Below are 27,250 nucleotides of genomic sequence, written 5' to 3'. Positions count from 1 at the left end.
TCATTTTTAATGTGATTTGTTCTGCATAGATGGGCTGCTTTATTTGGCCCCGATTTACTACTTTATGTAGTTTTAACACAATTTACATGAATTTACATCCTGCACAATTGATTGAGCTCTACAATCCTATGCTGCTAGGATTATCCTTGCCCATTTGAATGTCTATAATGATGTTTAGATTGTTTCATATGGCTAGCACATAGCTAGTGTTAAATATGTAAAACCTTTTGTATTCCTGTTTTGATTTTATTTCATGTATTTGTATACAACTTTTTCTGGTTGCATAAACCGAATAAAGACTATTTGACTGACTGACTGTTTACATTCCAGGGGAAAAGCTGCACCGGCAACTTCGAAGAATATATAATCTGTTTCTTCTTTTCCACATAAATGTTTATTTAACGCACTCATTATAGTATATGTTAATGAACAGCGTTCTGAGACAAATGCATCTCGTTATGTTGCAGATAACTGGAGTCCGAAGGACATTTACAAAGCCGGCATCGGGCTCGTGCTTGTGTAACTGATAACAACGCTACATCGTTCTATTCATAAAACCACATTAGATCCCCTCCTGGGAGCCATGTGTAGGAGAAGCAAAATTGTACAAAAAACTGCTTACTAGAACAGAGGGGAATGGCAGACTATAAAGGAAACAGAGGGAAGCGGAAGGCAACGTAGATTGTAGAATTCACAGACTTTGTGCATGTTTTATGTTTTTGTATGACTAATTGTTTAGCTTTGTGTGTTTCTGTTTTATTTTCTTTTTTATGCAAAAATCTCAATAATAATCTTATTGAAAATAAACTCCTGCAGTGTAGGCACAAGATCAGATGCCTTTGGTCCTTGCCAGAAGAAGCTTTACTTGTCTCTTGGAGGGAATTCATTCTCTTTCCTATTTCCTATGCTGCCCTTTCATTCTAAGAAGTTGTACCTGTCTTTCAAAGGCTTCCGTGCTGACACCTTCATTCTGACTTCTCCCCAATTCCTTGTCCTTCGGGTGCAAAAGAGTTTTTTTTCTGCTTTATTTGAGACAACTTTATACCTGTCTTTGTATTTAAGATTTTACATTGCTTTGAAATATGATGACTAATGCATTTATGTACTAGCTATTGAATTCCAGCTAATTTGATGATTTGAATTTGCAACTTTGCTAATCTTTTAATAATCCTTCATAGTTTGTAAATCTAATACTCTCTGTCCTTCATGTGGAGCCTCATGTGCTTCACGTTATTGCACTGCACTGACTGAGGAGTAGCGTCGCTCGGATAAAGATTCATCGGAGAGCTCAGTCTATACCCAGGTTTGCACCAAGATTTACCCAGTGCAAAGCGCTTTATCACTGACCACAAGAGACAAGCACGGCGTGAGCAGGGGAATGAGTAGCGCAGATGCCATTGAATCAGTGTAAGAGTGAGTGTGAAAGGGTGAGAGTGATAGAGTGAACATCTGAGTTAGACTGAGTATAAAGTGGTGGGGGAAGGTTTTGCTAGATCTAAGGTGACAGAACCATGCAACAGTTCACAAATCTGTCTTACCCCATTGGCCTTTGGACTGGCTGAGCCTTCTGAAAAAAAGATGAACAAGAATTTACCAACATAAATAGTTACTTGGACATAGAATATAAGTATTCTCATATACTGTTTGTGAGAAACATTTACAGGATGTGACAATTCAGACCTAAACTCGGATCACTACCGAGAGTAAAGATATGATGAAAATATTTGAAATGTAAAAGCGGCAAACGAGAATGCAGAAAGTAGAGGAGGGACTGGGACATAATTCTGCAGAACTCTGAAGTCATACTTGTCCAAAAACAAAATCTGGGCGAAAAATGGTATCTTATAGCAGTTTCTTTCACTCAAACACAAGGACCCATCCTGGGACTCAACTTGTAGGCTGCGATATTGGTTTAAATCCATCAGCCCTCCCCTTGTGCCAAACCTCTTCCAGTCTCTGCCACCAAAGCCAGGACAACACTCAAGCCAGGAGCTGCATTCGAGGTGTCTAAAGCAGGGATCTCCAACCTTATCTATAATATGAGCTACTTAAGTTCAATGAAAATAATCCAGAGCCACTAATTGTACCAGTGTTGTACTAGTGACCGCATCTGTCCGCTCTATTAGCTCCCACCATGTGTGAGATTGCCGACAGCGATCACCCCAGTTCATTAGGCAGGGTTGATAGCAATAATGAAAAAAGGCTTTGTCGATGCAAAATGCCTCAGGGGCTAATACATTACGGCCATAGATGTAATGCCCCTGGCACTAAGGTAATGATATTAGTAATGTATGCACAAAGCTGCATGATTTGTCTCGAATATAAGCTTTAAATATATGTTATAAATTCAGTCATTTTTCTCCAAAGATCAGTTTATGAGTTCTGAAAATACACACATTTTTGTCTCCAATACATGCTTTCAAGTTTGGAAAACATGTATTAATTTTACCAAGCAAAATATTGTCTGCACACCAGAGAGCTGCGTATAGGTGGCTGGAGAGCTACCAGTAGCTCATAAGCTAGTCATTGGAGAAGCCTGGTCTAAAGCTTAGATAACTCAGAACTCCTCCAAATTAATGCCTGACTTTAAAAAGATCAAGTCAGAAGCAGCGAGCAGAGATTGTATCTATGTCCCAGAGGTGGTCTGCCTAAACTTATTGTATTAAGAAGGAGAAATGCTGAGTTCTGAACTTTAGACACTCATCACTCAAACACAAAAAAAACAAGCGCTCAACTTATCTCTATACGGCACCAGGTTCATAAAGAGGTCGCGTTGTCGCACAGAGCCTACGTACGTGCATGCTGCGGCCAGCTCGGGTCCCCTACACGTTACACTATGACTGAAAGCTGACTAGAACTTGGGGCCCCTCGGTATATGTGGCTTGGTAAATCTCTTGTGTCTCAATGTCTAGGATGGTCCTAGCTGCACTGTGCAAACACCGTCATCTATAGGGGCGGAGGGTCTTCAGCGTTTGGGTGGAGAAGGAAGATGCCGCTGTCAGATCACTCCACCTCCTAGACCGGTGGTGACAACCGGAGTCAGAGGAGGAGCTGTGCAGGATCCTCCTCTCAGGTCCAGTCTAGAGTCCCATGTGCTGCATACTTAGGCTCAGAGTTTGTTGGCGGCTATCCCAAACCCACGGTATCTGGGCTACTATTTGATGTGGACCTACGTAGTGCTGGAGCAGAGTTTTCTGTTAGAAAATTCTGGGGCTTTTGAAGCTCTGGCATGTCTATGCGTCATAATAATAATTAATAATTAATAACTAATTATTTGTCTTGTGCAAGTGAGTTGAATTAACCAACTTGTTTGTTTTAACACAAGAGAAGGTTACACATGGGTTAGCATGTATGTGCTGTATTTGTATTCACCATAACGTGCAAGTTTTCCATGTTTAAACGTTGCTGTGTGCTATTTATTTTGAGCACAAAACGCTGTCTGAATTAATGCTCTGTATGTCGCAAACCTAGATAAATGCATACACATAAGGGTATTAGTGGGGTTAACACTGTCTAATCATTATGATGTAGTAATCTTTATTTTGTCTCTTTAATTAAAGATGGTCTATTGTGGCCTATGGAGGCCTTTATGAAAATAACCGAGAATAATTTGAAGCCTGGCTGAGCTGTGGTTCAGGCGTAGAAATTTTGGTGTATCAAGAGAGACCCCTGCTGGTGTTCAGCTAACAGAGAAACTGTCGGCAGTCCTTATAAGGAAATTTCCGGGAGGACATCAGCGAGTTTGGAGGATCTCCAAAAGAAATGCTCGTCCTTGGGAGACAATGGGTCTCAGAGAACTCTGTGCAAAAGCTGGTTTGTCGGAGGAAACGAATATGAACTGTTGCGAAAATTGATTCTTTCTCCGAGGATTTTATAATTATGACTTTTCTTGAGCGGAGATTTTAGGATGTAGTCAAGATACATCCCATCCTTCTTGTTTTACTTGGTGATACAATTTTTGCATGTGGGTTTTCATTGTATTTCATGGTATAAAATGTTAGCTTAGGGAGGGCTCTCCCCACTCTTTCTTTCGTCGCCTTGCTGCGTGAACTTGCGTTGCAGATGACCGATGCTGAGGACTTTATCCTGAAAAGACTTTTCAAGAGACTGGTCCTGACCCGTTCTGACACTAGTTAGAATAGGTAACTATGAGAAATGATTTATTCTGATTTCATTCTGACTAATTTTAGATAAAGCAATATAACTTTTGAACATGGTGTTGGTTGTTTCTTTCCTTGTCGTTTATTGAATTATTATTGATTATAGATTGTTTATATTATGTTGGACAGCCACTAAAACTGGTCCTATCGCTTAGATGCAGATGCAGGGTGTTTAGGAGTTTTCTTCCCACAGGTTTGCTGCTGGTAGAGTATCGGAGCATATGTAAGTGAAATGGGCCCTAGTGTATGATGAATGTATGAGCGTGTAACTGTAAAGATTACTCTATCTGTGGTAGTGAATATAATTTTATCATCCTGATCTGCATCAGATTCTCTGGTAGCAGAGGATGGTTTTAGATGGTTGTCTTGATCTGATAAGATAAGATAAGGTTGCTTGTAAAATAGCTTATTGATTATTGATTTATTTTGATGTTTTGGTATATGTACTAATACTAAATGTTGGAGTCGTAATGTTGAGTTAAATGTAGTGCTTCTGGAACTTGGAAGCTGGAAGCAGTTCCGTAGTAGAGCAGAGAAAGGTGTATATGCTGCTCTCGGGAAAGACGGAATTGTAAGGAATTACGTGTGACAATAGAAGTTGCGCGTTCATTCATTGTCTGGGTTCGGAATCAGTGACATTGTATGTTGCTATTAGACATTTCTGGTATATAAGGAGTGTGTATCATAGTGAAGGTTTTCTGTGAAACTCTGGTCTTAAGTCCCAGGGATCCGTAAGGATTGCCGTTAAAGCTTATTGCGGGAGGAGTAATAGGTATTCTCTGAGCTTGTTTGCAGAACTGGGCAGAGGTAAGCTGCTTGGTTATTGTGAGTTATAATTCTGTGCAGAGGCAGATTGTGCGCTGTTCTCAAGAAACAGGATTCTGTGTGTATGTACTATTTTTCCTATCGTATGATTGTGCGTGAATGCATATACATTTATTGATTGTAAGACTCTTTTGGATACGTCCTAGAGGAAACAGTTATGAGATGTATGTAAAATTGTTGACTCTTGAGAAATAGACTCTTTTACTATTCTGTGGTTAGCGAAGCAGACAATGGAAATGTTTAAATGTAGTGACTAACAGATTTTGTAAAATTTTGACACACGAAGTCTACTGAGAGTTTTTGTAAAGGAGGGGTAGACGAGTGACAGAGACAGGAGACAGAAACTGCAGCGGCTGCTGACGTCAGGAGGTTCGCGCACTGATTGGATAGTGACTCAGAGAGGGTTTGCGCTAGGATTGGTGCGTTAGTGTGAGTCGCGCAAGGATTGGTAGAGCTGCTTAGTGACGTAGACGTCCCAGGACTGGTGCGTTAACAAGAATTAAGTTTGCAAATCTTTAAAGTAGAACGTTTAATAAGAATTAGCTAAAATGTATTATCAAGAGGAGAAAAAGAAAAAGACGTTCTTTGGAAAGGTTAAGAAATGGTTTAGTAAGGATAAAGAGGTTAAGACAAGAGAGGGTGAGTTGCTGCCTCCACCGAAAACACCTGCATCCTTCATGGTTGCAAAATATGGATTACATACCTGTGTATGGTTACAGAATTGGGTAAAGTATACTAAAGAAGATGGTGTTCTAGCATTCCCGGAACATGGTTCATTTAATATGGCTGTGTTAAGAAATTTACGGGAAAAGATGTTGTGCTTAGACCCGAAGCCGAGACCTACACAGTTCGAGGCTTTAGTGGAATGGGAAGAAGAAGTTCATGACAGAGAAAAGCAAAGGTCTAGAGGGTATTACAGGTACATGTTTGGGAGGAGACATGATAGTGAGTCACATCAGGAAAGAATGAAAAGATGGCGGGAAGCTTGTATGACAGAGGGATTATACCCAATGAGAACAGTTGAAGCTTCGGCTCCTGCAGAAGAAAGAGTTTCTGAGACAGAAAGGAGGAGGTATGGAGAGTATGAAGATGAAGTTTTAAAAGACATGATGTATAAGAGACCACCTCCATATAGATCAGAATCAGAAGACAGTACACCAGTTGTTTCTCCAATAAGAGATACAGTTGAGGGAAAATTGACACCTGAGTCAAGAAATAGTGATTCTTTAAGAGAGGAAAATGCCAGAAATGCCAGACAATTAGCAAAAACGACAACAGAACTGACTGAAAAGATTAGAGAGTTAACGATGAACATGGAAGCTGTGACAGTACCAGTCACTATAGGTCCGATAATTCCTATGATTGACGGACAAAAAGCAGGTGAAAATGGGCTGGTAATTCCATATTTTCCAGGTAATACAGCTGGTCCTTCAGGAGATTCAGGTAAAAGAACAGGGAAAAATGACCTGAGACAAACAAGACATGATACAGATAGCGAATTAATGGAAGTCAGTGATTCCAGTAGTTCAGGAATGCCAATTTTAGAACCACAAAGAAAAGGGGTTCCAGTGAGACAGACAACAGAAATAACAGTAAAAGACTTAAACGAGTGGATGAAAGTTCTTCAGAAAAAAGACAAAGATCCACCAATTGTTGATGTGGGTAAATTACGTGTAGAATTAGAAGAGCTTGTGACAGGAACAATCCCGACAGAAATTTTGAAGAGTCACAATGATGGTGAGTTACTATATATGTGTAAGAGCATTACATGGAGAGCGAGAAATACACATGATAGACTGAGAGCGATAGCAAATGAGCAGGGAATTGACATTGACAAAGTAAAGGCTTTGCAGAAAACGTACAGGATGGATTTCACAGAAAAAGATATAGAAAATTTGAATAATCCTGGTAGAACAGGACAAATTAAAGAAATGGTGGCATTATTGCGTAGATGGGGTGATGTAGAAAAGTGGAAGGATAGGTGGTATAAAAAGAGAGAGGAATCTGAAGATAGAACAACTTATTCAGCATTTCCAGTGAGAGAAAAAGAGAAACCAGTGGAACAGTTTCCCATGAGAGAAATACCTGGAGGAGGATATGTACATGTTCCATGGACCAGACAGGATATTTTATCATTTACGAATGATTTCCCTCGATTGAGAGAAAAGCCCGTCGAGTGGTATAGGCAGGTAGACAGGTTTGTGAAATTGTCAAAAGTGCTGTGGGTTGACCTGAATAGTTTGTTTGACATAATTGTTCCAGGAGACTTGTGGACTGAGTGTAAAATAGTTGTGAGTTGGCCTAGTGAGGAATATCCAAGAGATCCGAGAACAGGGGCACCAGATCCAGAAGTAATGAGGAAGTATGATCAGGTGATGGTATACCTGAAGAGTAAAGTTCCCCCAAAAGAGACAGACTGGGTTAAGATAGATCGAACACAACAGGAACCAAAGGAATCAGTTCATGCTTTTTACGAACGGCTGATACTGGCTTTTAAACAATTCAGTGGTGATGAGCACCTGGGTGACAAAGATCTGAGCCATTTTGTGTACAGATTTGTATATGGTCTTAGACCTGAAATAGGTGAGAGAATTCGTGAAAACACAGTGGATTGGCAGAGTAAGAAAGTGGATGAGATTTTGAGACATGCAAAATATTTCAGTGATGAAATTGAAGCAAAGCAAAGAAAGCTGAAGGAAAAAGCAATGTGGGCACAGGTGAAAGTTGCAGAGAGACAGGAAGCACAGTTGGTGGAACAGGCAAATAATCCAGGAAATAATACAGGGAATAGACCGAGATTTACAGGAAAGGGAAGAGGAAGTCTTGAGGAAGCGAAGAAGAAGTTCCCATGTCACAATTGTGGCCAACTGGGACACTGGAGGTCTGAATGTCCTAATCCACCATTAAATGAGGGTAAATCCTTAAATCAACAGGTGCAGAATGAAGGGAATAATCAGCAGCAACAACAACAACAGCAGAAAGTTGTGAAACAGCAGCAGAGTCAAGAGCCAAAACCACCTTTACCGCAGAATAGAGGGGTACAAAAGTACAGTCAGGATTCGGGATTCTTCAATGATGAGCAGGTAAACAAACAAAGACGTACTAACAAGGTACAGCAGTACTTGTTAAAGAGTGAAGGGAGTGAGTCTGAAGGTGATTACTGACGGTGCCGAGGAGAGGAAGAAGAGTGCATACTTGGTGCAACTCTAGAAAAAGACCAGGCAGGACCATTTGTGGATGGGAAAATAAATGAAGAGGGTGTTACTTTTTTAGTAGACACAGGTGCGACGAGATCAACTGTCAGGTCAACAGATGTTAAAAATCTTCCTCTCTCGGATGAAGCAATCCAAGTAGTTGGTGTAGCCAATACACAAATCAGAACACGTCTTACTGAACCAGTGAAAGTACAGATAGGGAAATTTTCAGACATGCACAGATTTATAGTCTGTGACACGAGTCCAGTGAACCTGTTAGGTAGGGACCTATTGTGTAAGATGAATTGCACGATTTTCTGTACACCAGATGGAATAGCTTTTGAGACACCAGATGATGATGCTTTCTATCGAATGACTCTAGAAACTAGGGAAAGTGAGTTAATTGGTACATTTCCAGTGTTCAATCCGGAAGATTTACCTCAAGTGCTGAGAGACACAGTGAAAAGAGTAGTTTGGGATTTTACAGGAGAGGATGTAGGATTGATGAATAATGTAGATCCAGTAAAAATTGCAGTGAAAGAGGGAATTGCATATCCTAACATTCCTCAGTACAAAATGACACCAGAAATAATTGAAGGGATAACTCCTATAATTGAGAAAATGATTCAGCAAGGAGTCCTGAGAGAACTATTGAGTAGTCCGTGTAATTCACCGATAATGGGACTGAAAAAGCCTAATGGCAAGTTCAGGATAGTACAGGACCTGAGAAAGGTTAATCAGATTGTGGTGGCATGTTGTCCCATCGTGCCAAATCCATCAGTGATTCTGTATCAAATTCCACATGATGCTGAGTGGTACACAGTGATTGATTTATGTCATGCATTCTTTTCGATTCCATTGCATCATGATAGCCAGCCGATTTTTGCATTTAGGTTTGGCCAGCGTATCTTAGCATGGTGTCGTATCCCACAGGGGTATACGGAGAGTCCTTCGATATTCAATCAGTTATTGAAAAGATCGTTGGAAAGTCTGATCATGCCTGAAAGCTCAGTGCTAGTACAATACATTGATGACCTGCTTGTGGCATCAAAGACACGTGAAGCTTGTGAAGTGGATACCATAGCTTTACTGAATCATCTGGCAGACGGAGGGTTAAAGGTATCCCCAGCCAAATTGCAGTTTTGTAAAAAAGAGGTGCATTATCTTGGACATAATATTGAGAAAGGTCTGAGAAAAGTGACTACTGACAGGATTAAAATAATCAGAGAAATGAAAGCTCCAAAAACTCAGAGAGAAGTGAGAATGTTCCTGGGTATGGTGGGATATTGTCGTCAGTGGATAATTAATTTTTCCCTGATAGCAAAGCCATTGATTAAATTGACAAAATGTGACATGACAGATCCATTGGATCTAGATGCAGAACAATTGGCAGCATTTGAAGAGCTTAAAACAAAAATGTGTGAAGCTCCAGCTCTGGGTATGCCAGATTATGAAAAAGAGTTTGAACTGTACTGCAGTGAGAGAAATGGATGTGCACTTTCAGTGTTAATCCAAAAACATGGGCAATTGAGAAGGCCTATTGCATATTTCTCATCGACACTTGACCCTGTAGCTGTGGGGTTACCAGGTTGTCTAAAATCTGTGGCTGCAACATGCAGAAGCCTGGAGCAAAGTGAGGGGATCATAATGGGATATCCTGTAAGGGTATTCGTACCTCACAATGTGGCAATTCTTTTGACGAGAAGCAGAACTCAGCATATGTCAAATAGTAGGCTGACTAAATATGAGAAAGTGATTCTGGGAGCATCGAATGTGACTCTTGAAAGATGTACAAATGTGAATCCAGCGACACTTTTGCCAGACATTGAGAATGTGGGTATAAGAATGGAAGATGATCATGATTGTTTGGATGTGCTGGAATACTGTACGAAACCAAGACCAGACATCAAAGATGTTCCTTTGCCTGAGAATGATCATGTGCTGTTTGTGGATGGATCATGCCTGAGAAATGATAATGGTGTGCTATGTGCAGCATATGCAGTGTGCAAGGTTTCAGAAGTTATGGAAGCATCACCGTTGAAAGGAGTGAAATCTGCACAAGTTGCTGAATTGGTGGCATTGACAAGAGCTTGTGAGATTGGGAAAGATTTGAGAACAACTGTGTTGACTGATAGTCAGTATGGGTTTGGAGTGGTGCATGATTTTGGCCAATTGTGGCTACAGAGAGGTTTCTTGACATCGGGTGGAACTCCGATAAAGAATGCTGAGCTGATTGGGAAATTGCTTGAGGCGATACAGCTGCCTAAGGAGTTAGCAGTTGTAAAATGTGCAGCACATGTTTCAGGAGAAGATTTTATCACTGTTGGCAACAGATATGCTAACGATGTGGCGCAGTATTGCGCAAAGACGAATCAATCTATTAACAGGGACAGGATGGAGGAAATGTCTTTTCTTTCTGTGATGTTTACTAATGTCCTAGAAACATGGGATGAAGTGAAACAGTTACAAGATGAGGCAGGAGAAGAGGAAAAACAGGATTGGGTTAAAGCAGGTTGTGCTCCAAGAGAAACAGACCATGTTTGGGTCTACAGAGATGGCAGACCAGTGATGCCAAACTCAATTTTGTCGTCAATGGCAAGGATGTATCATGGCCAGGGACATTTGGGGAGGGACGCGATGATTAGGTCCTTTAAACAAGTCTGGTATAATGCAAAGTTTAGAGCAATTGCGGAAAGCATCTGTCAAAGATGTTTAATTTGTCAGCAATTTAACACTGGGAAAAAGACAGTGGTGAGTCTAGGGACAATCGGCAGAGAAGGAGGTCCTTTCACAAGAATGCAAATTGATTTCATTGAAATGCCCCAGGTGAACAGACTAAGGTATGTCCTAGTGGTAGTCTGTTTGTTTTCAAGGTGGGTGGAGGCCTATCCGACAAGGAGGAATGATGGATTAACAGTGGCAAAATTACTGTTGAGGGAGTTGATTCCTAGGTTCGGGTTTCCAGTCACAGTTGAATCTGACAGAGGTAGTCACTTTCAAAATGAACTCATTGGTTTAATTTGTGAAGCATTGAAAATACAACAGAAGCTACATTGTGCATACCGACCAGAGGCTTCTGGTGTGGTTGAGCAGATTAATGGCACGATCAAGAACAGAATTGGAAAGATGTGCTTAGCCACTGGCATGAAATGGCCAGACGTTCTTCCTCTAGTCTTGATGACTATGAGATCTACTCCAGACAGAACTACAGGTTTGAGTCCACATGAAATCATTATGGGACGTGCTATGCGCCATGCATTTGTGCCTGTGAATAAATTGATGGCAATAACTGATGACATGATTTTGGATTACTGTAAAGGCCTGGCTGACGCAGTTCATTCTGTGTTTCACCAGGTTGGAGAAGAAGCTACCACACTTGAGAAGAAGCAAGCCCATGATCTAAGTCCAGGAGACTGGGTGAGGATTAAGGTGCACAGAAGAAGAAATTGCTTGGTTCCAAGGTGGGGAAGGCCAAGACAAGTTATTCTGACTACAACGACTGCTGTAAAGTGTGCTGGAGTGAGACACTGGATACATGCAAGTCATACTCTGAGGATTCCAAGTCCTAGAGAGGGGACTGGTGAGGAGTATTATGAAGAGTCAGATTCCAGTGATGAAGAAGATCCTGAAGATACAGAATCAGTGAGAAAAGAAGCAGAGAGAGCTTCAAGAGATTCACTGCGAGTATCAGAAGGAAGACCAGATTCTGATTCTGTGAAAGAGCCTGAAGTTTCGAGTAGCAGTGGAGGAAAAAGAAAAGAAAAGAGAAAGCACATAGAAACTACTCCTGAATCAGAAGAGGAGGAAGAGATTGAAGAACCACTTGAGATTATTCTTGAAGAAACAGGGTCAGAAGAAGATAGAGAGGGACAGATTGCGGAAGACCCCCGAGGAGGTGTAGGGAACATTGATGAGGAGCTAGGTAAAGGGACAAATAGACAGCAAGAAGATTGCGTGTCGGAGACCCGAGGAGGGACAGAAGTAGGGAAGTCTCAAACAGTGGTGCAAGAATCTGTGCAAGAAAAGAAAACTGCTAAGAAACGAAAGCAAAAGGCAATTGAAACAGAATCGGATGATGAGAATGAACAAACAGAAGGTCGAGTTCTGAGAAAGAGAACTTTGATTGGAAAGAGAAGTGTCAAAGAAGTGAAGCCGAAAAAGGTTGTGAAAGGAGATCGTTGGCCTAACAACAGAGTGAAAAGACTGAGATACAGGATAATAAGAGCAAATACATCGGAAGCTGAACAAGTGAATGAAGTATCCAGTCAAACTTCAAAGGTTGAAGAAGGAGAATCAAAAAGAACAGAAGAACCAGTGGAAATAAAAAGAGTTAAAAGACCCAACCAAAGGTACAGATCACCGGAATGGTCTTATGTGACACTGTCTGAAGGAGGAGAAGAAGAAACAGTGACTCGAGATAATCCGGAAGTGGTCTTGAGAAAAGTGGTTGAGGAAGAAACTGGTGAAATTCTGAAAGTATTCTTGACTGACATCAGAGAAGAATCAGATACTGAAGAATCAAGTGTAGGAGATCTGATACAATTTGATGTTGGAGAAACTGGAGTAAAAGATGATGAGCATCCAAACTGAGTGAAAGAAGGATTCACTTGGACTGAGTGAACAGAAAGATCTTTGAAAAGCTGAAAAGTTTGGAACAAACGTTGGAGATTTGAAAAGTTCTAATCACTGTAGTGGAGTAGAAGTTAAAGCAGAATGGCTAACACAGAGAATAACCCAAATAGATGTGCCTTCCTGAAAAGGTGGTGCAGGATGTGTTTCTGTTGTACTGGGATATTAATGCTTCTATGGGGTGTTTTGGTTTTATTAGTTACTTTTAAGGTTGAATTTGGGATGGATGAAAACATGACTAATATAGAGAAGAATTCACAAAAGGTAGTTCCTATTAGAAGTGGTAGTTACATACACAAAGATAGGTCAATTAACAATTTTTCTAGTAATGTTTTTTCAAAACTGTTATATGAATATGTGAAAACAATGGAAGTGAGGGATTGCTATGTGTGCATGCAATTACCTGCATCTGTTTCAGAAGGTGTTACTTATCACCATTTACCAGCTACATATGGTATTTCTTGCAGTATTTTAAGTAGTGTATTCTATTTGTTAGGGAAAGTAGATTATAAGATGTCTAACAGAGATAGTATTTTTGGGCACTTGCCAATGAACAAAGAGCTGAATCCAGCTAAAGAAGCTAACACTTTTGGTGAGATTTTTATTGAAGAAAAAGGACTAACATTAGATTACATTTTTAAGAATAATTTAACTTGCAGTTTGAAAGAAGAGGAGAAAGCTTTCCTGGATATGGTAGAGGAAAGGAGAATGAACATGCAGGAGAAAGCAGGAAAATATGAAGTGAGTGAGACAATTTGGGACATTGAGATGGGAAAGGAATTGAGGAATGGGGTTAGTCCAACTTTAGCTTTGGATGCACCGCAGAAAGGTAAACTATGCATTACCAGAAGGAAATCCCAATATGATACGTACTTTGTGGGAACTAGTGAGTGCCATGATACATACTTCGTTGCGACTGGTTGGGGTTTCAGAGGTGGAGAAGATACTATTTTTCCAGGAGTGTACTATGTGTGTGGGAACAAAGCTTATTACAGGTTGCCTGACCATTGGTATGGCACATGTTATGTAGGTTTAGTTTTTCCTAAGATTTTTCATACAGATAAAATAGGTGATGTACAAGATATTAATGTACTAAAACGTTTTAAAAGAGAAACTTGGTCTGAAATTGTGGGTGATATTTTTGGGGTTTTGATTCCAGCAGTGGGAATTTCTTTAAATGCTTATGGAATTCGGAAATTGTCCACAGTGGTTGATCGTTTATCGACAAATACCGCAGGAGGATTTCTTTTGGTAAATACGGAGCTGAGTGCCGTACGTGCCATGTCTATGCAAAATCGACTTGCCCTTGATATTCTTTTGGCCAAGGAGGGTGGAGTTTGTGGAATTTTGAAAGTTCAACATTGTTGCACTTACATTCCTGATGAAAGCAGAGACCTGAAGGTCTATATCAGAAATATTACTGATTTGCATGAAGATTTAGTACCACTTGAAACTGGGAGTATATGGACTAAACTAGCTAATAAGATGATAGCTGTTAAGGATTTTATTACTAAGATAGGTAGTACTATTGTAGGTAGGGTACTGTTTCCTTTGTCTTGTATAATTGTTGCTGTGTTGATACTGAGATTGGTGTGTGTGTGTTATAAAAACAGGAGAGGGAAAGAGAAAAATTTGGAAAATAAAAAGAAAAATAAGGAAAATAAGATTTTCAAGAGTTCAAAAAGAGAACCAGAAGAGATTGAATTAGAAGAATTGAGGGAAAGTGTTTATTTAGAGACTAAGAGAGATGATGAAAGAGAGACTGGTGTTTAATGTTGTGTAAGGGGAAAAGACATTTCTGATTTCTCCTAAAATGGGACTAAAATTTCACTAATTTTTTTTTTGGGTTTATTTGGTGATAAAATCACCAAAGGGGGGATTGCTGGAGCAGAGTTTTCTGTTAGAAAATTCTGGGGCTTTTGAAGCTCTGGCATGTCTATGCGTCATAATAATAATTAATAATTAATAACTAATTATTTGTCTTGTGCAAGTGAGTTGAATTAACCAACTTGTTTGTTTTAACACAAGAGAAGGTTACACATGGGTTAGCATGTATGTGCTGTATTTGTATTCACCATAACGTGCAAGTTTTCCATGTTTAAACGTTGCTGTGTGCTATTTATTTTGAGCACAAAACGCTGTCTGAATTAATGCTCTGTATGTCGCAAAGCTAGATAAATGCATACACATAAGGGTATTAGTGGGGTTAACACTGTCTAATCATTATGATGTAGTAATCTTTATTTTGTCTCTTTAATTAAAGATGGTCTATTGTGGCCTATGGAGGCCTTTATGAAAATAACCGAAAATAATTTGAAGCCTGGCTGAGCTGTGGTTCAGGCGTAGAAATTTTGGTGTATCAAGAGAGACCCCTGCTGGTGTTCAGCTAACAGAGAAACTGTCGGCAGTCCTTATAAGGAAATTTCCGGGAGGACATCAGCGAGTTTGGAGGATCTCCAAAAGAAATGCTCGTCCTTGGGAGACAATGGGTCTCAGAGAACTCTGTGCAAAAGCTGGTTTGTCGGAGGAAACGAATATGAACTGTTGCGAAAATTGATTCTTTCTCCGAGGATTTTATAATTATGACTTTTCTTGAGCGGAGATTTTAGGATGTAGTCAAGATACATCCCATCCTTCTTGTTTTACTTGGTGATACAATTTTTGCATGTGGGTTTTCATTGTATTTCATGGTATAAAATGTTAGCTTAGGGAGGGCTCTCCCCACTCTTTCTTTCGTCGCCTTGCTGCGTGAACTTGCGTTGCAGATGACCGATGCTGAGGACTTTATCCTGAAAAGACTTTTCAAGAGACTGGTCCTGACCCGTTCTGACACTAGTTAGAATAGGTAACTATGAGAAATGATTTATTCTGATTTCATTCTGACTAATTTTAGATAAAGCAATATAACTTTTAAACATGGTGTTGGTTGTTTCTTTCCTTGTCGTTTATTGAATTATTATTGATTATAGATTGTTTATATTATGTTGGACAGCCACTAAAACTGGTCCTATCGCCTAGATGCAGATGCAGGGTGTTTAGGTGTTTTCTTTCCACAGGTTTGCTGCTGGTAGAGTATCGGAGCATATGTAAGTGAAATGGGCCCTAGTGTATGATGAATGTATGAGCGTGTAACTGTAAAGATTACTCTATCTGTGGTAGTGAATATAATTTTATCATCCTGATCTGCATCAGTAGCACTCATGCGTCTGAACAAATAGTACCAAATCTCTCAGCCCGCTGTGTATTTGGACAGGTTAGCCACAATAGCCTTGCAAGGGCACGATTGACTCGGATGCAAACGAGGAAAACATGCCACCCTGTCACCTAGTTACATAATCAGGTGATAATTCAAGTGCAGTGGGCCATCGCATGCCCTGGGACTCGGTGCCGCTGCAGTATTGATAGCTGCAGCCCTGGTTAAGGAATCTTACACGTCTCATAGGGCGGCGAGAATCCCGGGATCAGGAAAGATGATTTTGGTCTCTATAAATGCCCGGTCTCATGTAGCCCACTGACAGGATAAACTGGCTGTGTCTGAAAATTGAGATATTTTGGTTGTTGGACTGTGCTACATGCTTCCTGATTATTTTTCCACTATTCATGACAACCTGCAATCTATGAAAGTACACCAGCTCCAGGAAGTAAATTTTGACTGTTGAGGCTGTGTGAAGAAAAAGTTTCCTGAATTCGACAACATCCTGCTGGTATCCATAGACGCCATGGGGCATATTTACTAAGGTTTTGCATCGGGGTTACATCACTTTCATGGCGCGACCCCAATGCAACATCCATGTTGGCATTTACTAAGCATGCAAAGCCACCTTACGTGGCTCTGAGTGATTTAGTAAATACAAAGTAATGCAAGGCAGAGCATATTGCTGACTTGTGCTATTTTCAGTTGGGAAGGCATTCTATGGGTGAAGCATGGGTGTTCTCATGCATACACCCATTTATTTTGGCGCATTCCCAGATTTAGAAAAAACCTGAGCCTCCGTCAAGCAGGCATAACACAGATACATATCTTTATTGCTACTAGTTGTGTCATTTTTCTAAGAGGACTGTATTCTGCAGCACTTGCAGAAAGAGGAAAATGCATTTAAGGGTGCAAGGGGGCCTGCATTGCCATCGGGTAGCACACAATGCGCCAGGGGTAGGAGACAGCAGAAACACATCGTATCTTAGTAGATACAGCGCATTTCTGCTGTCTCCCTTTCACGCAGCATTGCATGGAAAAATATTAAATATGACTTCATGGGCTCGCTTGCCAGACAACCGGACGGCCACCATCTTCCTGCCTGACTACACCAGCGCATCACCACTCCTCCAACCTCGGACACAAAGAAATTGGAGCCCCACTGACCAGCATCATCAACACAGCGCTCAGATCCAACACCTTCCCGGAATCATGGAAACACGCCAAAGTTACACAACTTCTGAAAAAACCCACAGGGGACCCATCCGACCTTAAAAACTACCGGCCCATCTAGCTCCTTCCCTTAAAGCCACCACAGACGACATAAGAGCCATCATGGACTGCAGCGAAGCAGGAGCCCTGATCGTCCTTGACTTGTCAGCAGCCTTCGACACAGTTTCCCACCACCTCCTCATCCAAAAACGATACCAAATCGGCATCTACGGCAATGCACTCAAACTACTATCCTCCTTCCTGACCAGCTGCACCCAGAAAGTCTGCCACCCTCCTTACATCTCTGACTCCAAGTATGCAGGTACTGCAAGGCTCCTCACTGAGCCCCACACTGTTCAACATCTACATGACGTCACAAGTACCCATCGTTCGCAGCCACAATCTCAACATCATCTCATACGCCGACGACACCCACCTCATACTCTCCCTCTTCCTCTCCCTCTCCAAAGACACAGACACCACCAGAGGGAACTTCCAGAACGCCATGACTGACATTGACGACCAGATGATAACCAACTGCCTCAAGCTTAACACCAACAAGACCGAAGTTCTCTGCGGAAGAGCCTCCTCGCTGTGGGATGACTCCTGGTGGCCCTTCGCCCTAGGCCCAGCGCCCACCCCACCACCCACGCCAGCAACCTCGGCATCATACTCAACAACAAACTCTCCATGAGACAAGAGGTCAACTCGGTGGCCTCCACCTGCTTCAACACCCTCAGATTGCGCCGCACAATCTTCAGATGGATCCCAAAAGACACCAGGAGATCTGTCACACAAGGCCCCATTACCAGCCGTCTTGACTCCAGGAACACCCACTACGGTGGAACCTCCACCCTCCTCCTCAAATACCTCCAAACCATCCAAGAATCATCCTGGATCTGCTTGGATGATCCCACCCCACCCACACCTCCACACCCTGCACTAGCTCCCCATCAAGAAGAGATGCCATTTCAAACTGCTCACGCATGCCTACAAACCCATCCACAACTCAGGACCTGAATACCTGAACAACTGCCTGACTTTTCACCACCCCATGAGAGACCTGCGTTCAGCTCCCTGGCCCTCACCACGGTCCCCTGAATCAAGCGCACTTGGGCCAGAGGACGCGCATTCTCCCACCTTGCCGCCAAAGCCTGGAACGACCTCCCCATCAACCTCCGAACCTCGGCCTCCTTCACCGAATTCAGGTGTGGCCTCAAGACCTGGATGTTTGAGTAGATCCCTCCACCCATGCTGCTCCCGGATACCCATGTGGTGAATAACATGCTTTACAAATACTGATTGATTGATTAAGCTAGTTAAGCCCCCTCACTATTTTGTACCCCAAGCCTAGACAATTAAACATTTTCATGTTCTATCCTGACCCTTTATTATTTACCATCTATATGTTTCCCTTTGCCTCTCATGAAGCACCCGCAGGGAAGATATTACCTATATGCTGATGACACCCAGTTCATTTGGGGATTTTCTCGCAAAAACACTGAAACATCCTCAATGGCCCTCAGCCTTTCTTGGGCACACTGGTGGATGTCATTGAGTTACATGAAGCTGAACCCTTTGAAACCAGAGCGGCCAGTCACTTCAGCAGGGAGCATAAGGTCTGAAAGATTACAGAGGCCAGACGCTGTGGGGCCTTGTCCACCCCCTCTTAAATCATTCACATTCTTGGGAGGTGGACTGGTGACAATATATCGCTAGAGACCCACATTTCCAAAGCTGCAGCGCCTCCTTTCTCCAAATGAAGACAATGTGTCGAACTCTTCCTTATACTGACAATGGCTTTCCGTGTCCCTATTGTCAGTGCTCTAGTCCAGGCTTGACTGGACGATGGAAATGTGAGGTATCTATCTAACTCTCAAGGAGCAAAGACTCGTCCTCAGGTGATCCACAATGCAGCTGCCCAACTCATCAAAGGTGCACCAAAGGTCCAACACCTCACCTCAGAAATACTACACCTCCCCTGGCCTCCTATCAGGAGCAGCGTAATCTCCATGCCTATAGTCAGGGTTCATAGAGCTATGAACCGGGGCATATCCTGAATTTATGGCTGCCGAATTCGGGTAGCACAAGCCTGCTAGGATTCTTTGGACCTCTGGAAGTCCCCAGAATTAGAGCAGCTTGTCCTGGTGAACATGCCTTACCTGTTGCAGCAGCTAAGACATGGAGGTCTCTCATTATTTCTTAGAAAATAACCTATCTTGATCAGTACAGAAAGCTGTGGAAAACGGTTGTGCTGAACAGATAACAGATCTGGCTTTTGTTGCTCGTGTTTGGTTTCAGTTACTGAGCACCATGAAAGTTGTTAATACATGTGATACAGAATTAACTGGTAAAATAGCATAACATATCAAATAAGGGACACACAAATGGCTGGCATCTGGCTTCCTAAAATCTTTAGTCCTACTAATATTCAAACTATTTTTTAGTCATGGATCGATCAGCCAATGATCACCTGACAGTGTCTTTTAAAATTGATACGTTTCGCCCTCAGAATATCGAATAAAAGTAAAAAAAACGCAATAGATGAAAAAGTTTCCTACTGGCTTTAACACATCCGTTAACTGAACAATGAAGTGTTCTTGACCCACTAAAAGGAGTGGGTGCAAATGTACCTGGAAGAATCATATGAAGTCTTAGCCCCCTGTTGGGAGACTTTTGAACTCATAATAATGATCGACCATCCCTGGAGCGATTATCTTGAGTACTTGTGTGTAAGTATTACAGAAGTGGCCACGTCTACCAAGTACAGCACTAGAGTTGAATCCGCCAGAAGATGCATCTGCGATCCTTGGCGAAGCCTCCAGGGTCCACCCTACTATGAGCCTAACAAATCTACTAATAAAATGCCATCTGCACCGAACATACAGAACCAAGCTCTGGAGAAAGTTAGGTGGGTATGTGAGGATACTGGTCACACTGATAGGAAACATCTTTCTCACCTTTTGGACAATTGAAGCATCTGTGATCTGCACATTCTCACTAGTTAATTTGACCCTCATGAGCCATGAATATCAATTCAATATCCAGCTGAAAACTGTTCTTTCTTCATGGTCAAGGAACTATCTCCACTTTAAGGGGCAGATTTACAAGCCCCATGCGCCGCTGGTGCATCACGTTGCGTGACACACCAGTGGCGGAGCCAGCTGAGTGATATTTACAAGCACAGGTAAAGTCACCCTGTGTGACTTTACTTGTGCTGGTAAATATCGCCCCTTTTCACGCAACACTTTGCGTGTTAGGGGCGTGACATGAGTGTTGCTGTGGGTGTTCCCACGCAACACCCATGTCCACTGATGCATTTCCATATTTACGAGAAATCGGAAATCTGGAACTGCGTCAGTATGCTATGCCAACCTAGGGGTGGCGTAGCAAGGTGCAACGAGGAAAAATGTTTTTGTTTCTCCTCGTTTTTTTCCTCTTTCAATGCGTGCTGCATTCTACAGCACACATTTTAAGAGGAAATCACCTCAATTGATTGTTTTTGTGCAGGAAGGTACCCCTTTCTGCACAAAAACAATCTCCCCACGACACAGGCATCCTTGCACCATGGTGCAACGGTGCCTGCGCTGGCTCATGGCAGCAGTTTGTGCGCCAGCACAGGAGGCGGCACAGAGATGCGGCATATTGTTGTGAATATGTTGCATCCCTGTGCTTCGAAACTAACGCAGCGCGACACAGCAAAATGACTTGCTGCATACCTCTGCATTAGTTTCTTGTAGATCTGCCCCTTAGTGTCTAACTAAGTCTAGCAGGTCCCTTGCAGAGGGCCATGTTCCAGATTATTCGTTAAATCTTGGGTAACTCTGCTGATAAAAACACATCCTTAGATCCCAAGGACCCAGGCAACAAAAGGCCTACGCCGCTGCTCCATTTTTAGGTCTCACCTAGCGTTGCTGCGCACATGCGGAGCTCGCTCGGCGATATTTATTGCAGATGAGTACTTTCTGAAAAGGGCTTGAAGCCCTGCCCCTTATTCCCATTGGCTTGCATCACCGTTTATGTTAAACGGTGCACTGCCATTGCAAATAAGCTTTCCAGGGTGCCTCCTTTTCGCTTTTTTGGCCGGCCCACCCGGACTGACTCGCCTGCTTCCCGGCTGTCGTGAAGACTTTTCTTATCGGCTTGTTTATTTAACAAGCAGATAAGAAAAGTCTTCACAACAGCTGTGAAGCAGACGAGCCGCGGCACACAGGCATACCAAGGGTGCCTGTTCCGAGCACTTTTCCCTCCTCTCCCACTTGTTATTGCTCCGAGCCCACATTCCTGGGGCCGTACATTAAGCACTTTTTGAGTGACTAATAGTATCTGTTTACAGCGCTGAGACACTGTCGATGTGAGGTAAGGGGCGCTACATTAGAAAATATATTACTACATGCGTCTGGTATGTTTCTCTTTAACGAGCTCCTCCAGAGCCGAGACTGGGAGCCGGTGTGCAGGGTAGCCACAGCACCTAGCAGCAGATAATATACTGCAGTGCAACGTCCAGAAGGTTATTGCGGACAGGCCGTTCCTCATCCTGCTGTGGCTGACCCCTTAATTCCGCTGTCTAGTTTTGTATCTGCTCGTCGGTGTGGCCCATCTCCCGCATCTCATTACTGTCCCTGTTACACAATCCGTGATGGCTGCTTCCTAGGACCTGGATTGGTGCAGCAGGCCCCGATAGAGGTGCGTTCAGAGAGCCGAGTGTACAGTTAAGTACTAGAACAGACAGCTTGTTGCTGCAGGTTAGAGTTGTTTTAGTAATCGAACAGTTGGGGTGTAGGTTTCAGAGCAGAAATAGCAGAAGCAAAAGCGGATTGAGGTGTCTTGGAAGAGCAGCGTTCAGGTGTCAGAATGCTGGAATTCATGTGTGTTCCATCGGCAACGCTGTGCTCCGATTACGGGGTAGGAAGACATGCCAATAGACCTGCTTCAGCTGGAGACTTGCGGGTTTTTAGGAAAGGATGTGGCTTAACGGCTAGGGGAACCCGGTTCGAGTCTCGCGGGAGGCTCAAGCATTCTGTGATTCTGGGCAAATCACTTAATCTTTCCGTCCCTAAAAAACGAATGTGTCCCTCTGCAATGTAACTGGTGCTCATGTAAAGCGCTCTGATACCTTCGGATCAAGTTGGCGCTATATAAAACAGCGGAAAAAAGAAACAACCCAAAAATGGCTTCATTTTGCTGTCTCCCGCCTCAAATGGCCTCTGCTTCGACAGAAGTCAACAGGGGAAATATATTTCCCCCAATTACTTTTCAAAATCTCCCACCTTACTGTTCCTAAATGCTGGCATATATAGGAATAGCAAAAGTCATGTAAGACCTAATCAAGGTGCCTTGGCAGAGCTATGAGAAGAACACACAGCTGTTTACAGTCTTCTAAGCCACCATCTGATAACATGGGAAAAATGAACCATCCACACAAGAAATGATAATCTGCAACAGATGCCCCGGATTCCAACCCGTCCTTGATGTCTCCAGACCGCTGCACGAGACAACATGTACTGTGAAAGCAAAGCTAAGCATCCACAGAGAGGCGTCCATGTGCCCTAATCCTGTTCTGCTCCTTTCTGGTCTCTCAGCTCCCCTCAAAGAGCTATTGAAACGGCTTAAGATAGTTCTGTGAATCGGGCCCTTAGTGTCTAACTAAGTCTAGCAGGGCCCTTGCACAGGGCCATATTCCAGATTATTCACAAAATGTCATGCAACTCTGCTGATAAAAACCCCTCCTTAGATCCCAAGGACCCGGGCAGCTAAAGGCCAATGCCGGAGCTCCGTTTTTAGTAAAGATCTTGGAGGAAGTAGTAACCTGACAAATCCCTCTGTGTCTTGAGCAGCACAGTCTGCTATGAGGGTCCCAGTCCAGTTTTAAACCTCACAAGGGCACAGAGACAGCTTTGAGGTCTGTGTGGGAAAGATGTCAGAGGGTGGCAGGTGCGCGTGCAGCTACACTGCTGGTGAACTTGGATCTCACAACTGCTTTATGCACCATCCACCATACCCCCTACATCCTCTCCAGAATGAAGCTTGGGAAGTTTCTCTCAAATAGATCTTACAGGCCATAAGAAAAGGGAGTCTGTTCCAAGTGCAGTTTTATTGTGGGTCACCCCCTGTCACCAGTATGATTTAATGTCTGTGTGAAGCCCCCGCACAATCTATTTCTTACACAGGTGACAGGATTTCATAATGATGCTGATGCCACCAAACTGGTTCCATCATTGAACGATTATGAGACGGATGTCAACCTCTGATGTGTTTTGATACGTTCTTTGAGGGCTCCTCCTCAGAGACGCAGGGACCGGATTTCTAACCCCCCTGATGAAAGGATTCAGCCAATTTGCCAATTCAAGTTAGAAATCCACTTAGACTGCAACCCATACACCACCCACTGAGCAGACTATGAAGGAAGTGTTTCCTGGTAACTATCAGTCTCACAAGATGAGTTCAGGGACACAGTGGAACTCCAAACCCTCTTTATTGATGAGTAACATACTCAAAGGTGGCATCAAAACATGACGTGTATTTTAAAGTGTTTTTTTTTTAAATCCTAACCTAGTGCATAAAATGTGAATGGTGACCCCATAAAATATGAAAAGCAATGCAGAGAAACAGGCCATTGAAAATGAAAACAGCAAGAACAACTCTAGCATTATTGAGGTAATATGCTCCTAAATAGACTCTTTTCTACACAAATGGGAGCCTGTTGTGACTTTCAGCGATGGCTCCCACAGCGCAGCGCGCGTCATCTCGTCATGAACTGGCGAGACAGCTCTTTCCGAGAGAACAAACAGCGACCCTCTGAAGCCCCCCCTTCCCGCTGACGCCGCCGTCTGACGCTGCACGCTGCGTGGCCTCAGCCTCGACAACACTGGCGCAGAGTCCCTCTCTAATCTAGAGAGTCCGATACCCGGGTTTTTATAGGATCTGATTATCGATCGCATCTTATATTTTGAAAACAATGTGGGACTAGCAGACACAATTCCAACAAAAAGACAAAACCACGGTGCCAAAGGCGGTCACTTGGCTATCGTAATGATAAAAGCAGGTGCATGGGGTGCAGAGATTTCTAGTGTTTCTACTCATGATTGAAAACTTCCTGTTTTCCATGAAAGAACTACACGAGTCAGAATAACGCAGGGTTTGGAATTAGTAGAGTCTGCAGGGACAAAATGATGGAACTGGAAAGGTCTGAACAGGACCTGTCAGAGTGTTCACAACAGGTTTGTCTGCTGATCCCAGCAAATGGATGAAGCACAGAGGACTTGCTTTCAGCTCAATCAAAGCTGACCTGCTACCAGTGAATCTGAGGGTTGCAGTGGACAAACAGTGTGCTGTCTACATCTCAATGACAGCAGGGGATTCTGAATTTAGTCTCAAGAAAAGGGTAAAGTCCCTAGGAGCGGTCTCAGATAATCACCTTAACATGGAAGGTCAGGCAAACACTCTTAGCTGTAGTTTGTGTCAGCTAGAGGAGGACTAAAAAGGAGCGCGCACCCCAGAAGCACAAGAGCACGCTTGAGAACATTCAAAATGCCACCTTGAGGGTTGTTTCTTATGTCAAGCTTCGGGAGCTCATAACTTTAACTCTTCATAAATGACACCGGCTACTGATTGTGGACAGGATGAAATATTGTGCCCCTAATGAGACTCCAGAAAGCTGTCTATCAAAGTGGTCCAGATAACTGGCCTTTAGACTCCACTTGTATGTGCCAATGAGGCACCTATGGCCCTAAGTTCAGGTTCTGATGGTTTCCTACAAATTTAAGGAGACAGCTCGGAACCCAGGAGCGTCATCTGCGGTGTCCCTCAAGGTTCGTCCTTCAGCCCCATACTCTTCAACATGTACATGACCCCACTGGCCAACATCTTCAGGACCCATTGAATGAGCATCATAGTCTACGTAGATGACACCAAGTTCATCCTCTAGTTATCAGAAGACCCAACCAACACAAAAGACCCCTTCCACAGATGCATGACAAGCATCACCGACTGAATGAGAAACAACTGCCTGAACTCAACACTGACAAAACTGAGGTGCTGATCTTCGGGAACAACAACTCCATGTGGAGTAACTCCTGGTTGTCATCCGAACTAGGACCCTTACCAATACCGAATGACCATGACTGCAACCTTGACATCATCCTTGACATCAAAAGGAACATGAATAGCCAGACCAATACTCGTTCACCTGCTTCCTCTCTCTTGGCATGCTCTGGAAAATCTTCAAATGGCTCCCCGTCAACACCAGGCAAACCATCACCCATGGCCTGGTCACCAGCCGGCTGGAAATCAGCAACGCACTCTATGTCGAAATCACTAATCATCTCCTTAAAAAACTGCAGACCTTTCTGAATGCAGCAGCCAGACACATGCTCAACATCCCGAAACAGACCCACATCACCCCGCACCTCAAGAAGCTACACTGGCTCTTCACACAGAAAAGATGCCAGTTCAAAATGCTGATCCACACCTACAAAGGCCTCTGTGTTTAAGTGCCAGCGTAAATCAGCCGATGCATGTACTTCTACCAACCCTCCAGACACAAGCACTCTGCCTCCCTCTCCCTCACACGCCACGCACCCACCGAAGCAACACTGGAGGACTCTCCTTCTCCTACCTTGCTGCCTCGCCCTGGAAATGACTTTCCCCTTCACCTCCAGGCCTCGCTCTCTCTGTCAGATTTTAGGAAGGGACTCAATGCCTGGCTGTTCAACTGAACTGCCCGCAGCGCAGCCCTCAGAGCCTGGATACCCTCACGGGTGACAAGTCGTGATTTATAAATCCAGTTTATTGATTGATTTACTGACTGAGCTGGCTGGGAAGCAGCTATAGGGATCACAGGGAAGATGGCGAAAAGGCCTAGCATTTGAATTAAGGAGTATCTCATGCTTAAAGGGCTCCAGAAAAACTTAACACTTTTCTGTTCTAGTGAGATTTGAGATTGGAAAGTGTACCAGAGCCTGAATCCTTTGGGATTTAGGCATCTTATGAATAGACTTGACTCAGACTAGCAGCTTCTATGTAAACATTGGTTCCTCCTTTCTCTGGCAATGTAAACCAGTTATGCTTGTCTTTGTGAGGGTGTGAATGAGGTAAAAACGTATGGCTGAACAAACATGTTACCTTCCCTGCTGGTGCAAGCGGCTAGTGATCTAAGAGGATGGAATATAAGGGACTTGGAGCCTCAGGGAGGGGGATACCTGAGGCTTTTAGCGTCTCATGGAGACTTCGTTGCACTAGATGAGGATCAAGCAATAAAATTCACTTTTTGTGCAGCAAACGTGTATGCTGGCCAAAGTGTGAAACAGTGTGAGAGTGTGGAGTGGGTCAGGGGTGAGTGGGTCAGGGGAAGACGGTCTATCCGGGCACCACCACAAGGCACCAGTCTATGTTTCATCTCTCCTAGTACACCTTGTCCCTTTGGATTGTGACTGTCATGACTCTTTCTTAGGGTGTTTCATGAAAATAGCAATAGACGGACAACTGATGGCTGGATGGCTGTGTTTAGAGAAGCTTTTGATGCACCTAAGTGGTGGAGAAGGCGAGTGCCGGACTGTGGGGTAGTGACAGACTTGAATTACACAGCTCACTGTTGCCTCCAGCAAAAGAGCAGACAACAGTCTTCAAACATTGACCTCTGCACCCATGGAGCCCTGCTACTCTGCAAACACAACACAGTGTTCTGCTGACAATGAAGACACTTGGACACTAACCTCCCATGGGAAGAGTGTAGGATTAACATTGTCCTGAAGTTAGACCACGAGCTCTAAACATAGCTTTGTATGGCCATATTTAGTTTCTTGTATCAGACCCCAAAGAGACAAAGATTCAGCAGAAGGACTGTCCTTCTTGAAAACATATCTGAGCTCTTGGAGCTCCCTGTGCAGAAACTGAAGAGGTCCCACTTTTTAACTTTGTCCAATTTCTCTACTTACTGTTGTTGGGTGCCATCTCAGTAGAATCCCCTGCATCTGGAGCCCTAAAGGAAGATAAACAAGAGATAATCAACACTGGACACAATTGAGACAGATGGACGT

General features: G+C 43.2%; 1 protein-coding gene across 3 annotated transcripts in view; it reads right to left on the bottom strand.

Annotated features, from left to right (window-relative positions):
• The window catches only part of LOC146808740 (cell adhesion molecule CEACAM6-like), a 335,917-nt gene that overhangs the window by 4,055 nt on the left and 304,612 nt on the right, over nt 1-27,250 (bottom strand). For all 3 annotated transcript variants that reach the window (XM_085615555.1, XM_085615557.1, XM_085615556.1), the window contains 2 exons: nt 27,149-27,192; nt 1,539-1,567 (listed from right to left, as the gene is read on the bottom strand). In XM_085615555.1, coding sequence (XP_085471681.1) covers nt 1,539-1,567; nt 27,149-27,192 — 73 coding nt within the window. The remainder of the gene's footprint in view (nt 1-1,538; nt 1,568-27,148; nt 27,193-27,250) is intronic.

This window comes from Triturus cristatus, chromosome 7, assembly GCF_964204655.1.
Source record: "Triturus cristatus chromosome 7, aTriCri1.1, whole genome shotgun sequence".
NCBI lineage: Eukaryota > Metazoa > Chordata > Amphibia > Caudata > Salamandridae > Triturus > Triturus cristatus.
The sequence above is the reverse complement of the archived record's forward strand: the minus strand, read 5'-3'. Positions and strand labels throughout refer to the sequence as shown.